This window comes from Scyliorhinus canicula, chromosome 1 (assembly GCF_902713615.1).
Source record: "Scyliorhinus canicula chromosome 1, sScyCan1.1, whole genome shotgun sequence".
Lineage (NCBI taxonomy): Eukaryota > Metazoa > Chordata > Chondrichthyes > Carcharhiniformes > Scyliorhinidae > Scyliorhinus > Scyliorhinus canicula.
In genome coordinates, this window is record NC_052146.1 from 191,202,577 (window position 1) to 191,218,374 (window position 15,798).

The window sequence follows — 15,798 nt, forward strand, 5'->3', positions numbered from 1 at the left end:
AGTGATCTGGTGCAAGGCATCGTGGGCAACACGGTAGCATAATGGTTAGCACAGTTGCTTCACAGCTCCAAGGTCCCAGTTTCGATTTCCGACTTGGGTCACTGTCTGTGCGGAGTTTGCACGTTCTCCCGGTGTTTGCGTGGGTTTCCTCCGGGTGCTCTGGTTTCCTCCCACAGTTCAAAGATGTGCAGATTAGGTGGATTGGCTACGCTAAATTGCCCTTAGTATCCAAAAAAGGGTAGGTGGGGTTACGGGGATAGGGTGAAGGTGTGGGGATAGGGTGGAGGTATGGGCTTAGGTAGGGTGCTCTTTCCAAGGGCCAGTGCAGAATCGATGGGCCGAATGGCCTCCTTCTGCACTGTAAATTCTATGTTTCTTGACAGCTCCTTGAGTTATTTTGTATCTTAATCATGAACACAACTGGAGATTTTGTATTTCCCAGCTGGCTATTTTGTTTCCTCATTAATTGATGGTGTATTAACAGAAACAGTAAAAGGCATATTTTCCGTGATTTGTGTTGCTACAAGTTCCAAAATCAGGGAGATAGCTAACAAATTGATGGTGCGCTTAAAAGAGATGCAGTTAAGGCTTGTGTAAGTTCATCAGCATTGTTCTCGGAGTGTAAATATGACTAGACATACTAAGGTACAACTGAATAAACAGATGTAGGTGTGTTTGCCCTGCACTTCTTTGCTGCATATTTTCTCCATTAGTCAATGTGAGCAAATATTTGACGAAGTAGATACACTAGAGCATAATGTGTTGCTGACCTCAGTTGGTTGATGAGGGAGAGCATAAAAACCATGGGATTGGCAGTAACCTTTGGAAGCTAGGTGCCCAGTCCCAATCCCAGAGTTGTTGGCAGAGGCCTTGGAGCAACCCACTACCTAAAACAATTGATTCGTTGCTGAAGAGAATCAAAGGATTTGGTTAGATTGCATTCCTTCAAATAATTCTATAAAATTAAAGTTACTCTGTGTATTGTGTAAACTTTCCTGTGTGTCCAAATGTGGGATTGTGTTTCATGTGCACTCTTTATGATCTACCAGGTACATGTTTACTCTAAGTCCAGAACTGGCAAAATTATATCCTTTTTATGAAGATGAATGGAGTAAAACAGTATATGCTGACTACACAACCACATACAGTGATCAGCCTCCCAACTTCTGGTTTGTGGTATTCAGGTATGGATTGAAATCACACTCTTTGGCAACATAAGCAAGGGTTTCATCTGAGTGTACTTGCATAACTCTTTATAAAATTACTTTCTATCTTAATAATTAGCTCATGATTCTTTTCCGTTCATTAGCTTTTTAATTCAGTGATTGCTACTGATCCTGTGCATTGCTACATTGTGTCTAGTCCACTGTTACGGTGAACACATCTGTAGTTGCACTGGGAATTAGAACAAATGTACTGTCATTGGGAATAAATGCTATGTAGCTTTACATGCAAAATTTGGTCCTTGACCATTTTGATGTGGACATTTTCACATCTTGTTTGTAAAAAAATGACTGCATCAGGAAGGCCCTCCGCAACATTTTGGTTGAACCAGTCAGCACCAAAAACTCCCAGTTGTTTCTTAAACGATTCCAGGGCTTTATCCTCCACAACTCGATCAGGAAATTTAGTCCCTTAATTAACAATAAAATCCAACCCACTTGGTTTTCTTTCAAGTTTCCTCAATGTAACTTGATCAATGTCCACAAAGACTAAAACAGAAGGGGGTTATATCCATGTGAATGATATGCTATTTGTTCCATTTGAAGAATTTACAATTTGTTTTAACAGCACATATGAAAGGTATGCAGTCATCGGTTCCTTTGCTTGTCGATATTGGTATCGTTGACAAGTGGTTCACTTTTTCACCATGTTCTGTATAACTTTGTTTATTCCCGGCCAATATATAGTATCTCGCGCTCTTCACTTGCATTTTGTGATTCTAAGGTGAAAATATGTGAAATTGGGTCAGTTCCTTGGCAAAAGGTTGGGATAGACTTATTCTGCCTTGATGGTAAAGAGTATTTGCTAGTAGTAGACAACTACTCAAATTATCCAGAGGTACCACAATTATCTAGTTCATGAGCAAATTGTGTAATCATGCAACGTTTGTACGACATGGAATACCTGAGGTAGTAATGAGTGATAATGGACCATGTTTCAACAGTAAAGAATGGAAGTAATTTGCACAGCAATATGATTTTAAACATGTAATGTCAAGTCCATTATACCCGCAATCAAATGGCAAAGCAGAAAAAGGGTTCAGATAGTCAAGCAGTTACTGAAGAAGGTTATGGATAGTAAACACATTTGAGCACTGCTAAGCTATCGGACATCTCCATTAGTTGTTGTTTATTGCCAGCAGCAATGTTGATGAGTCAGAAAGTACGATCAACTCTGCTCTGCCAAATCAAGCAAAGAGTGAATGAGAAGATAAAAGATCAAAAGGAATCGCAGAAGAAGAAACAAAAAGAATATTATGACACGTCTACCAGGAATCTGAAACCTTTGAAACCAAATGACATGGTGAGGGTGGAAAATTCTGATGGCTGGTCAAAATGTGCTAAGGTATTGCAGAAAACAGGTCCAAGGTCCTCTTCTGTGATAACTGAGCAAGGACCGGTTTTAAGGAGGAATAGACGAGCACTCCTAAAAGTGAAACAACCTGTTGCTGAACAGCAGGGCGAGGATGTATATGAAAGTCTACATTCATGGAAACCAACACAAGCAGTGAACGAGTTAAATGTTAATGTATAGAATGATGTTCAGGACAATGATACAATCATAGTATATATACCTACAGAAGTTCAGAACTCTCACACAGATACACCAGATTTACCAAAGTTGAGATGATCAACAAGAGACAGAAATAAACCAGAATGGTTGGATCTGTGAATGGACAATATAACTGTACATGATGTAAAATACACTGTTATGCATATCATATGTAATATTTATTGAAATAATGTATTATATATTTTCTTCAAAATTTCCAAGAAAGGGAATGTAGTGATATGCATAAACAAGTGTATGTGTAAATAGGTATAGCCTCTCCCACCAGTAGATGTCAGGCAGTAATAGCACATGACACTGCAGCCTGGAGGGAGTCCGGAGGAGAAACCATCGAGGTCAGTCGTGTTTGTATTAGTTCCAGTTTAATAGCATTAGTTTCCTACTCACAGTTATTAAAATTGACTAGTCTTGAACTAGATGTTCTTCAGTACACCGACCCAGTAATTGTCTCTGTACAAGAACATAACAACAGGGAAATCATGAAATGCTCATGATTTTTTTTTAAAAACCATCCATCATGCCCTGGGATCCGTTCTGGAACCAGGTCTCACTAACATTTTCATTGATTTCCATAAGAGACAAGTTTTCGATGGAATGACCCCAAAACCTCGTAGCCTTTGCATATCTCTGAAACATAGATGATATGTTTGCTATATTTCAATCAGCGGCTGCACGTAAGAATTTCCTAATGCAACTCCCAGTGAACCTCATCAATGCAAAAGCAATTGCTTTCGGCATCCACCATGAACTCCTTTCCCTCACCACTGACCCCATCACGCTCAACACAGAAACTTGTGTAGCACCAATCTGTAGAAAAACATCCCATGCTTCACAGAGGTGCGATAAGACAGAAATGCTACCAAGCATTACAAAGAAATATTAGATGAGATGACCAAATGTTTGTCATAGCTTTAATATTCCTGTGTGTATAATTTCAAGTAGTTAATGAATATTTACTGTTGAACTACTTAAGACTATGAATACTTTAATAAGACCAACAAACTACTCCCAGCACTTTACAACATGGTAGCAGCAAATGGAGAGACTGCAGAAGAAAATTAAAATCCTGGATAATTGAAACAAAAATCAAAGCATTTTGATCTGAAGGAACTTTCAAGAAGTGAAGGCACAGAAAGAAATCACGAGAGAAAACTTCAAAGAAAGGCTTGGAAGCTGAAGGCTGAATTAAATTCCCGACTGCAGCAGACGACTCCATTGAAACCAGCTTCAATACCCATAGTGTGTAGAATCAGTAGACCTAACAGGGATGAGCTGGAAAATTAAAATTCCTGGACAAATCCTGAAAAATGTTAAACACTGAAGTGATCAGAAATGGCCTTTTAAATGGCAAACTGAGAAACCCGATTCCTATGGGATATCTGAACATGGAGCGGCTAAGCAAAATATGAACAAAGAAAAAAAGGGCTTATTTAAAATTAATCATAACTGAGTGAGAACTTTAAAAACAGAGCAAAAGCCAGGATTTGATGCTTTCAATATTAAAGAACATTGTGGGAAAACAGGGAAGACTCTAACCAGTCGATCCAGGAGGCCATCGTTAAAAAAATGTCAACACTGAAATTGCACGTGCCATTACTATTGGAGCCCATCAAAATTGGCAAGCGCGGGAAACTCCTTTGTAGAAACGTTTGGCAGTGCAATTTTGGATTTTCGGAAATCTCTTAAAGCTGAATCTGCGATTAAAATTTTAACCATGGATCCAGAATCTATTCAGATCAATTTGGACTTCTCCAAGGCCCAGATCAATCACAAAATTGGGATTTCTGGAGAAAGAGATTCCTCAGATACATGGTTGCTTCAGGTCTGGACAAAAATATAGAAGCTGAGCAAGTTATTCAGTAGGCCTAGTATCCAACAATATAATATTTAGAAGAGGAAGTCAACAAATAATCTTCAAAATTTGATGACATTTTTAAATCATTCAATGCTTATTTTAACCTCAGAAGTAACTAAATGTTTGAAAAGACTAAATTTAATAATTGTGTCCAGCAGCGAGAAGAACCTGCCATCTCCTTCATTAATGAGTTGTATAGAATGGCTAAAGGTTGGTATTACAGTGACCTGAAATCTGAGCTAATCAGGGATTAGTAGTAGGAGTAGCACTCCTGGACATGCTTCAAGCGAAGGAAAATCTAACCATTGAGAAGGCCATCCAGATTGTCAGAAATTCTAAATCTGTTTGCAGCACAGATCCAAAATAAGGGAGAAAGCAAACCGTGGTACAACCCCATTGTCCAGATTGTGAAACCACATAGAAACAAAGACACTCCGGGCCAAGGGAAGCAATACCCTAATTGACCAGTAGAGCAACCATGCTAGTGCTGTGGAGCAAAACGCACCCCCACAGGTGTGAAATTAAATGAAAATGAAATGAAAATCGCTTATTGTCACAAGTAGGCTTCAAATGAAGTTACTGTGAAAAGCCCCTAGTCGCCACATTCTGGCGCCTGTTCGGGGAGGCTGGTACGGGAATTGAACCGTGCTGCTGGCCTGCCTTGGTCTGTTTTAAAAGCCAGCTCTTTAGCCCTGTGCTAAAGTGAACAATGTCCAGCAATTTCAGCCCAATCCATTCAATGTAACCAAATAGGTCACTTCAGGGAAGCTGAAACATGAAGACACAGATGTTTTGCAGAGGATTCACGAGTCTGAGACAAGACACAATCGCACTTCTTGGGTGAGGTCTAAAATTCTGGATTTTTGTTCGGGAATGCGGACATCTCCATTCATGGCCAGCTCTCAAACTTTAAATTGTACATGAAAATGAAAATCGCTTATTGTCACGAGTAGGCTTCAATGAAGTTACTGTGAAAAGCCCCTAGTCGCCACATTCCGGCGCCTGTCCGGGGAGGCTGGTACGGGAATCGAACCGTGCTGCTGGCCTGCTTGGTCTGCTTGGTCTGCTTTAAAAGCCAGCGATTTAGCTCAGTGAGCTAAACCAGCCCCTAATGGGAACTATTGTTGCAGTCCTATTGGAAAATCAACCATGGCTTAGAGGCCTTTGGTTACGACCAACAGTCACACTACTTGATCGACCCGGGGAAATCCAACTTCAGGTATAGGCATGTTCTGGAACCATTAAGGTATGGCAGCAAACAAATCTTCGAGCTGACAAACATCACCCATAACCAGTCATTTTCCTTCTTGAGCAGAGATGTCTGTGTAGCCCTGGGTCTCTCCAAAACGGCAGAAGGTGTCAAGGCAACCACTGTTGCAAATTAAACAGAACAGTTGATTCCTGAGAGTTCCTAGAAGAAGGATTACTCGACTACGACTTCAACACTGAATTGTCTTCTCTCTTTGCTGAGCCGATTTGTCAAGTTTCATTACAGGTGCCAGAAGCCCCCATTGGTCAGATCAGCCAAACACTCAGATGGTACCACAGCACCTGCAGTAGATGTCAGTCAAGAAAAGAACCAGGAACGAAAATCAACCTCTGACTTCAGTCAGAGAGATAAACCCTGAGACCACAGAGAAGATGCTGCAATCCTCAGCCAGTATGACATTGCCGCAAACAATGCTGGAACTGCGTAGCAGCTATCCATTGATAACAGCACACCGCGTAGCCAAACACCAAGGTGAGCTCTACCGAGCCACACCCTCACAACATTAAGTGCCATTCTCCATCCTGGCGTGGGTCACAGTGAGCCTCACAAAGGAAGATGGCTAAAATACACCAAGAAGACTAGCTTAAAGTTTGTACACCCCATAAAGACCGGGATCAGCGGCCGGTTGGGAAATCAACAAAGAATGATTCAATGCCAAAAAGTCAGTGAGGATGAAAATATACCCTGATACCAGAACAATTTCTAATTCAATAAGGTTTACCTGCAGTGACAGAGCCTACTATTCCTCTGGGAATAAAACCTGAACCTATGAACTCAAACTTCATGGGGGGAGATGGGGTATTGGTTAACGTGGGGCTGAGTATGGGGCCCCACAGTGATGTAAGCGAACACCTGACCCACATTTAGGGTTTAGTGTAGTGTTGGATAGAGCCATAAGTGGAAGCAATCATGGAGACAGCTCCTAGCTTGGGCATTTAATGTACCTCTGAATGTAGTTTCTAGCAGTTACTGCTTATCGTTGAACTACAAATACCTCAATAAATCCTACCAAACAATGCCCAACCCCTTACAGCCAAGCACCTCATTATAGAGCCCAAAGCCACCATTAAACTTTGCTTTCACATAACAATGCTTTAACTACATGAACTTTGTTTTATCTGCAGAGAGACCTTTCAAGTGCCTGAGGACATGCTGGTGGTGCCGAAGATTTACTCTGTACTACCAGCTTGTGTTCTTCATGTAGTCAATAATGATACAGGAGAGGAAGTTCCCAGGGTTTTTCAAAAAGTAGTTCCAATCGTGTACACTAAAAATTCGGTAGGTACATCCAATTGATAGAGATTGGATCACCAATGTATTGCGTGGAATTTACTTCTGTGCTCTTTGACTGCAAATATTTTATTCAAATTAACAAAAATCTGAATCATAAGTGGATGCCTAAAACTGTAATTGTTTTTTTTATATATATATATCTATAGGGTGGCTATACATTCACGGTTGAAGCCCAAACAGGGAGTCTGCCTGTTCCCCCTGGGAAATGGAAATTACGTTTGATTGGCTCCATGTTTCCCCTTCCTAGTCTGGCAAGTGATACTGTCAACAACGGCTTTTCAATGAAGGAGATTAAGTCCTACTACATTCCAAATGACAAGAACATTATCTTCAGGTAGTCATTAAAAAAATGCTTAAATTGCAAATGCTGACATGTCTTTGAAAATAATTTTGAAAGAGGAATTCTTAAGCTGATCACGGATTCCATTTTCTCAGATGAAAGCCTTATGAGAAGTGACAGCTGGCGGCTAAGCTAAACGCCAAGAACCTCAAAATGACTTCTGTGCAAGATCAGAATGAACTTTAGCTGGGGCACTTTAATAATGTTTATGAATTCCGACTGTAAGAAATGTAATTCACTAGCTTGACTTGAAGTAAAAATAGAATCAGAATCAGGTTACCCTACATGAAATGATCACCGATTTAGAAAATATAATAAAAAGGATATGGATGCCTTATGAAGATTTTCCTGACAGATGAAGTAATTTTACAATGATACAGAGCAAAAGGAGACTTTCAGTCTATTCAGGTCTATTGTGTGTGTGTGCTGGCTCTACGGAAGAACTTTCCAATTATTTCCACTCACCACTCTTTCCCATAATCTGCAAATCTGCTTCACATTTTTTAAAATCCATTCTCTTTTGAAAATTTTCCTCATGTCACCTCTGGTCCTGTTGACCTTATATCTGTATCCTTTGGTCACCACACCATCTGCCACTGCAAACAGATTATCCTCACTTTCTCTATCAAAACCCTTTCGTCTTTGAACATTTCTGTCAAATCTCTCCTTGACGCTCTCTGCTCGAAGAAATATAATCCCAGATCCTCTAACCCTTGCATGTAATCGATGTCCCTGATTCCCTACTACCATTCTAGTCAATCTTCATGCCACCCTCTCCAATCACTGGACATTCTTCTTAAAGTGTGGTGTCAACATTGGCCGCAATGTTCCAGCCTAACTAGTATTTGATAAACATTTATCGCAGACGCAATTGGGAACGCGATTGGGCGGAGAATCAATTCATACACCAACATCATGGTGGGCGATGTTTGTATGCCAAATCGCAATTCGCCGGGGCCACAACAGCGGAGTCAATACGTTCCACTCTGCACGTACAGTAAACGCCGCTGGCATATCATTAGCGTGCCTGACCCGGTGTTCTCCGCCTCTGCCGGGGAAATTCCCAACGACGAGGTTCACTTCTGCTTTTAATAATCGAGAAACAGGCGCCATGGCTGATGAGGGAGAGAGAGGAGATGGGATACAGGGAGTCGCGACTGTCGATTGCCAGTCCTGACACTGGCTGGGGGTAGGGGGGCCCTGCCGATGGGGGTGGGAGGGGTGGGGGGGAGGTGACATGGATGGGTATGGGGCTGGGGTGACTCCCTACAGGACTAGGCAGGGACCGCCATTGCTGCGGAGCAAGGCACCCGTCTTACTGCACCCCACTGACCACCCATTTTGGCCGCTGGTTCTGCAGAGTGACACCAGCCGTAAGAGTGCCCCCCCCCAAACCGGCCACCTCCCACCAGCAGGGCATCACGCGGCCCACCCAAGGGCAACACCCACACTAGCCCCTACAGGGGGGCGCCGGAGGGGAGCAGCATATTGTACCGCTGGCATGGGCATATGGGCAGCACCAACCAACAGTATTTCTGGCAGCAGAGACGGGTGGCAGGGTCAGAGACCCCTACAGTGCCGGCCACCGATTGGGCCAAGGGTGTGGGGATTGGGGGAGGGGGGAAGAGCATGCGAGGGCAGAGTTTGCACTGACGACCAGGGCGACTGTGTAGCCAGGTGAACTTGGTTGGGCATGGGGGTACACACCATGCTAACTTGTCTTCCTTTCGCCCCCTGCAGACAATGGATATTGGAAACAACCAGCAATGGTGTCCCAATCACCACTACCCTGGGGCTTGCAGCTGGAGCTGCCCAAGGAGGAGGAAGCTGCAGCAGCAGAGCGTGCCCGCTCAAGGCAGCTGCTGAGGATGGGGAGCTAGCCACCCAACAGGCCGAGGAGAAGGTGCAAAGGAGGCACTGCATGAGGCCTCACATGTACAGGCAGCACCTGTCATTTGAGGGCCTAACAAGACTACGGCTGAGCAGGGGGACAGTGTGACACACCTGCCAGCTCATGGCGCACTGCGGGGGACTGGGGGAGGAAACCCGCTTCCAGCGGTCATAGCGGTGACGGTCGTCCTGAGCTTTTACACAACTGAGTCCTTATAATCGCCGTGTAGGGACCTGTCCGGGATCTCTCAGAGCTTGGTGCGCAGGTACATCCATGCCATCACAGAGGCCTTATATGCTCAGGGGGCTCAATTCATCCATTTCAATGTGGATCAAACCCACCAGGATGTCCAGGCAGCAGGATGCGCTGCCATTGCCAATATGCCCCAGGTTCAGGGGGTGATCGATGGGGTGCATGTCGCCCTATGAGCACCTACAGATGACAGGCCGCTCTACACAAACCGAAAGGGGTTCCACTCAATGAAAGTGCAGCTGGTGTGCGAACATCAGATACGCATCATGCACGTCTGCGCTCGTTACCCGGGCAGTGTGCATAATGCCTTCATCCCGGCACACTCGACGATTCCTGGCCTCTTCGAAGCACACCCCCAGCTGGGGAGCTGCCTCCTGGGCGACAGCGGTTATTCATTGTGGTTGTGGCTGATGATGCCTATCTGGAGGAAACAGACCGCACGGAGACCCGCTACAATAACGCCCATGCAGCAACCAGGGGGGTGATTAAGCGGTGCTTCGGCATCCTGAAGATGTAGTTCAGGTGCCTGGACCACTCTGGAGGGGCCCTCCAGTATGGCGTTGGAATGTCGCCCAGATTGTGGTGGCCTGTTGCATCCTCCACAACATTGCGCAGCAGAGGGATGATGTGCTTGAGCAGGAGGATGAACACCAGTCCTTATCCGACGAGGAGGATGTGGGGGAGAGCGAGGATGGGCAGGACATGGGGCCCACCAGACACAGGAGGCCGCACAACGTATGCGCCAGGGCCAATGCGCATAGGACGCTCTAATTGCCTCTAGTGTCATCGACTGGGGGGGGGGGGGGGGCACGGGGCAGTGAGCGGTTCCCACCCTGCAACCTGGGTCCCCTTTGGCGGGTATCTTGTGTGGCGACCGGGTCAGGATGGGCCCTGCTGCTGCTCCGATGTCCCAGCTGGCGTGGTGACCATGATTGGACAGCGGGGGGAGTGGGGGGGATCAGGGTGTGTGGGGAGGGGGATGTCTTTGGGAGGGGGGAGTAGGGGTGGTGGATGGGGGGTTGTTGTGGGGATGAGGGAGGGGTTTTGATACACGTGCCATGGGGAACTGCAACTCAGTGGGGTCTCACCTCACCCAATGTTGACCACCACCTCAGCGAAACACTCAGGCCCACCAAACACTTTCAGGGCCCTCTGCTCCACCGCGGTGAGGGGCCACAGGTCCGAGGGTCCCCCTTCCTCCAGTCTTTTCCTATTCCCGGCGGTTATAGGTAGCCTTCTCCTGGGGGAGGGGGAAGACAGGAAACACACAGTGTTAGACAGTCCGACACATGCAGCCCAGAGGGGTGTAGCTGGTGGCATCAGTGGCCAGGGCACCCAGAGCAGTAGGAGCGGAGTATTCCGCAATTGTAATCACCGACCTTTGCCACACAACGTGGATTTGATATTGGAGATGGGCCGGCACAATGACCCCTCACGGCCCTCCTTGCCGACTAGGCATTCTGTGAACAGATATTGCAAGCCATAGATGGATACATTACAACAACCAGAATGGAGAGATCTCACCTTCCGCAATCTGGAAGTCACTGAAGGCGGTGATAAGGGGGGAAATTATTGCATACAAGGCGTGCAAAGATAGGAAGGGGAGGGCGGCCAGGTGGTTGACTCCATACTGGAGATCGATCAGCGGTACACCTCGGCTCCAACCATTGAACTACTGGCGGAGAGGAAAAAGCTACAAATTGACTTTGACCTGCTCTCCATGCGGAAAGCAGTGCACCAGGTCCGCCAGACACGGGGGACTTTTTACGAGCATGGAGAAAAAGCCAACCGCCTGCTGGCTCGCCATCTGAAAAGCAGGCAGACACGTGGAAAATACCCAAGCAAAAGACAGAATCGGCAGTCTAGTCGCAGTGCCAGAACAGATCATTGAAGCCTTTGCAACCTTCTACTGGGAGTTGTACAGCTCCGAGCATCCGGAGTGGGACTCAAAGATTAAGTAGTTCCTCGATCGACTGGACATGCCGGTCTTGGGGGAAGAAAGGAGGTGGGGCCTGGAACCAGTGGTAGTCATGGAGAGCATTAACTCCATGCAGGCGGGGAAAGCACTTGGGCCGGACGAATTCCCGGTGGACTTCCATAAAGACATTCACGCCAGCACTGGCCCCACACCTGCAGGAGATGTTTGCAGACTCATGAGCAAGGGTACCTTGCTACCAACATTGGCTCAGGCCTTAATATCTCTGATCCCAGCAAAGACAAAGACCCGATGCAGTGCGACTCCCACAGACCCATCTCACTCCTTAACATCAACGCTAAGATTCTGGCGAAAGCCCTGGCAAGACGGCTGGAGAACTGTGTGCCAGAGGTAATCGCTGAAGGTCAAACTGGCTTTGTCAAGGGCAGGCAGCTAACAGCGAACATCATGTACCTACTGAACATCATGCACCTACTGAACATCATGCGCCTACTGAACATCATGCGCCTACTGAACATCATGCGCCTACTGAACATCATGCGCCTACTGAACATCATGCACCTACTGAACATCATGCGCCGACTGAACATCATGCGCCGACTGAACATCATGCGCCTACTGAACATAGGAGCTTTTGCCAAAACAAAGTTTATTATAAGAATGTAGTTAACATCTTTAAAACATTTAGCAAGAATTTGTTATCAATTACAAACATGGAGAAAACACAACAGCTACAGTAATCTATGTATATAACTCTTAATGAATCCTCCTTACCTGTTCCAATTCAATACAAAATCCAAGAAAAACAAAACCCCTTTCAAGGGCATGGCCCAGCACACTGTAATCTCACTTGAACCTGCTCCTTCACAAAAATGCACAGTTCAGTTTGGTAGCCCTTTAATTGCTACCCTCCCCCCATTTGCAATCAGTGAGTGTCAAAGGTGCCTGCAGAACGCCCACAGCAGCAGAATTTGGAATCATGATACTTTTCACCTGCACAATCACAGCTGGTAGCACGGTGGCTGTAAGTTCTTATTGCCAGACCAGTTTGGACCTTTCCTCTGTGAGAACGGAAATCACAGTCCCACCCCCACTTTGACGCTGAGGAAGTGAACACTAAGATTACCCTCCCTCATGGATCTCTGACTCCACCTCCTGTATCCTTTGGTCCCATTGCTCTTGTGGTGCTTATCTGTCAACTAGTCCACAGACATTCCGAGGTGGAGGGGCCTATGCCCCATGTCTACTTCAGCCCTCAACATCGTGAGGCCACGTGCACTGTTAAACACATACCCAGCTAGACACCCTGCCTTTTGAGATAGCCCTCCCGAAGCGATATGGCACTGACACCGAAGCTGGACACTAATTTGCATCAGCGCTGCCCAAGACAAGGTAAGTGAAGAGCCCTCAAATGGAGGAATGAAGTGCAGGTTGGCAGGGGAACATCACTTATGTACCGTTGTGAAACAAGTCAGCCTTATGATCCAACGCGTCAGGATGATTCTGGCGAGCAGGGATCATAATTAGATGAAAATAAATGGGAATGGAAATCCTAACGATCAGGAGTGGGAAATGTCACTCCGCAGTGGCAAGATAAGTGGATGCACGGAAACACTTTTTACGACAACGTAAAACAGATTTTTATGATCTCATGACTTTTTCTGCTCCCACCTGTCGCAAATTGGGGCCAAAGGCATCACTTTTGCAGTCAGCAGTGAAGGATCTTGGGAGATCTGCAGTGGGTGTGATCAAGGCAAGGCACAGCTCTTCAAGTAATCAGATTGAAGAATCCTCACTGACCCATTTGGATTCTAAACCAGAAAGTATAATTAGATTAATTCATGCACAGCGAGTGAAAAAAGAGGGAAAGAATAGGAGATTAAGAGGGAGATGGATAAAAAGAGACAAACGATATGTTTAAAAAATACTCAAGCAACATCTTGATTTTAAAATTATAATCCTTGTTATGAAATTCTTTCATGTCTTTGCCCCTTCTCTTATCTCTGTAATTACCTCTCAACCCACTGAGATATCTGCAATCATCTAATTCTGACTACTTGAGCACACTGATTTTAATCACAGCACCATTAGTGGCAGTTCCTTCAGCTGCCTGGCCCTAAATTCTGGAATTCCCTTCCTACACCTCTCCACCTCACTACCTCGCTTTCCTCCTTTAAAATGCTCCTTAAAACTTACCTCCTTGACCTCGGATCATCTGACCTAATGTCTCCTTTTGAGGATAAGTGTTATATTTTGTTGTATAATGCTCCTGCAAAGCGGCTAGTGGTATTTTATTGTGCTGAAATCTGGGAAGAATGGTAGCCAATTTCCTCACAGCAAGCTCTCAAAAGTTAACCATGTGGTAAAAGGTCAGGTGATTTGTTTTAGATTTTAGTTGAAGGCTAAAGATTGTACAGGAAACTGGGGAGAAATCCCCAGCTGATCGTCTTCAAAGAGTTACCATGAGACTTGTTGTGCTGACCTCCATTGGCACATGAGGCCACAGTTTAACATCTCATTTGAAGACAGCACCTCCAACAGTGCTGCACACTCTCAGCCCAGGACTAGGTGGGTGAGCCTACATTTTGCATTCAGAGCCTCACATGGGACTTGAACCCACAACGTTGTCACTTGCACATCAAAGAATACAAACAATAACCTGCATCTGATATTTGACTCACTGCTCCAGGTGAACCATTGGTCTCAGATTTCCTTGTACCCCTTGCTGGTCTTCTACAGTCACTGGGATGATTGGAGGGTAGCTGTAACTACCTGAGGGCAGTATTGCACCTTTCTGAAGAAGAGGTAGTGTGGGCTAAATATGACTGCCTGATCGCTTTTTGGTGAAAGTGGGGAGATGTGTTAAACTCCATAGAATTACAGAAAAATAAATGAGTGATAATTAACAGTTATTGAATTCTTGCAGTTTCACAGAACTTCACTGAGCTGTAGTATGTTTGTGGAATCGGGGAATCATTTTGAGAGTCCCTTGCAGGAAGGGATTGCATGTGGTGGATATTGCTCCAGCAAATAAATCATTGACTCCTTCAACCTTGTTCCCTGGACAATTTCTTGCTGATATTTTGGACGTTACGGAAAATTTGCTGAAATGAGACTAAGGGTGGAACCTCGCCCGCTGTCTGTGTGGATCAGGGAATTAGATGTGCTGGTTTACACAATCCTCCCTTTCTGCCCAGTGAAGCTCTGTATGGGGGGAAGCAGGACCTTGTGAAATTTAGCTTTTGTATATGTGACGGAGAATTGTATGATGCCAAGCTAAAATTTTCTCCTGAGGTTTTCGTGCGCCCTTCCCTCTAGCTGAGCCTCTAATCCACGCCTGACCCAATGACTAATCTCTTTTCAACCCGGTTTCCAATCTTCCATTAACAAGGCCTCCTATTCCCACCTTTGCCCCAGTAATCCGGGCTCAGCATCCAATTTCCACCCATGTATGACTGGGCAGCAGTTGCCGCAGTCCAATTTTATTTAACTTCATGCCAACTGGCTCATCAGCTTGATGGAAGTGGGATTGAGGGACCTTGGGTCATGCAATTCAGGATCATACTTCTGCATATCCCAATTTGTGGCTCAAGATGAAATGAAAATTGCTTATTGTCAGAAGTAGGCTTCAAATGAAGTTACTGTGAAAAGCCCCTAGTCACCACATACTAGCGCCTGTTCGGGGAGGCTGGTACGGGAATCTGTTGTTAAATTAACAATATTATGCTTTCACTGACATTTGTTGCAGATATCAGATCAACGCGCATGCAACTCACCTGGCTACGCTACACATCCAAACCTCCAAGCCAGATGTATGCATCAAGCTGCAAATCCTAGATAACAATAAAGAAGTAGCAAAAGCAACTGGAAAAGGCCATGCTGTAATTCCTTCATTCTTGTTTATCTCAAGTGCAGGACGTCCCATCGTTTACAGTAAGTGTGGCACCAGGTCGTGCTGCCTACCTTTCTCTCACTCACTCGCCCACTCTCTTTTTCCTTTTTCACAGTTTTCGCTTTCTTGCAAATAACAAGAGATAATTTTGAAGGATATGAGGAGGAAATTACCTTCAATGTGTTCAAGGTAGAAAACTGATTGCCAATCAGTTTACACAGCAGGAAAATATTATTTCACCCTCACCCCTCCAGCCAACTCCTGAGACCCATCTCC

The 15,798-nt window shown here is 45.2% G+C and overlaps 1 protein-coding gene across 2 annotated transcripts in view; it reads left to right on the top strand.

The window, feature by feature from the left end:
- Window positions 1-15,798, top strand: part of adgb (androglobin) — a 564,769-nt gene that overhangs the window by 450,613 nt on the left and 98,358 nt on the right. For both annotated transcript variants that reach the window (XM_038805127.1, XM_038805138.1), the window contains exons 27-30: window positions 1,050-1,184; window positions 7,043-7,196; window positions 7,358-7,545; window positions 15,379-15,563. In XM_038805127.1, coding sequence (XP_038661055.1) covers window positions 1,050-1,184; window positions 7,043-7,196; window positions 7,358-7,545; window positions 15,379-15,563 — 662 coding nt within the window. The remainder of the gene's footprint in view (window positions 1-1,049; window positions 1,185-7,042; window positions 7,197-7,357; window positions 7,546-15,378; window positions 15,564-15,798) is intronic.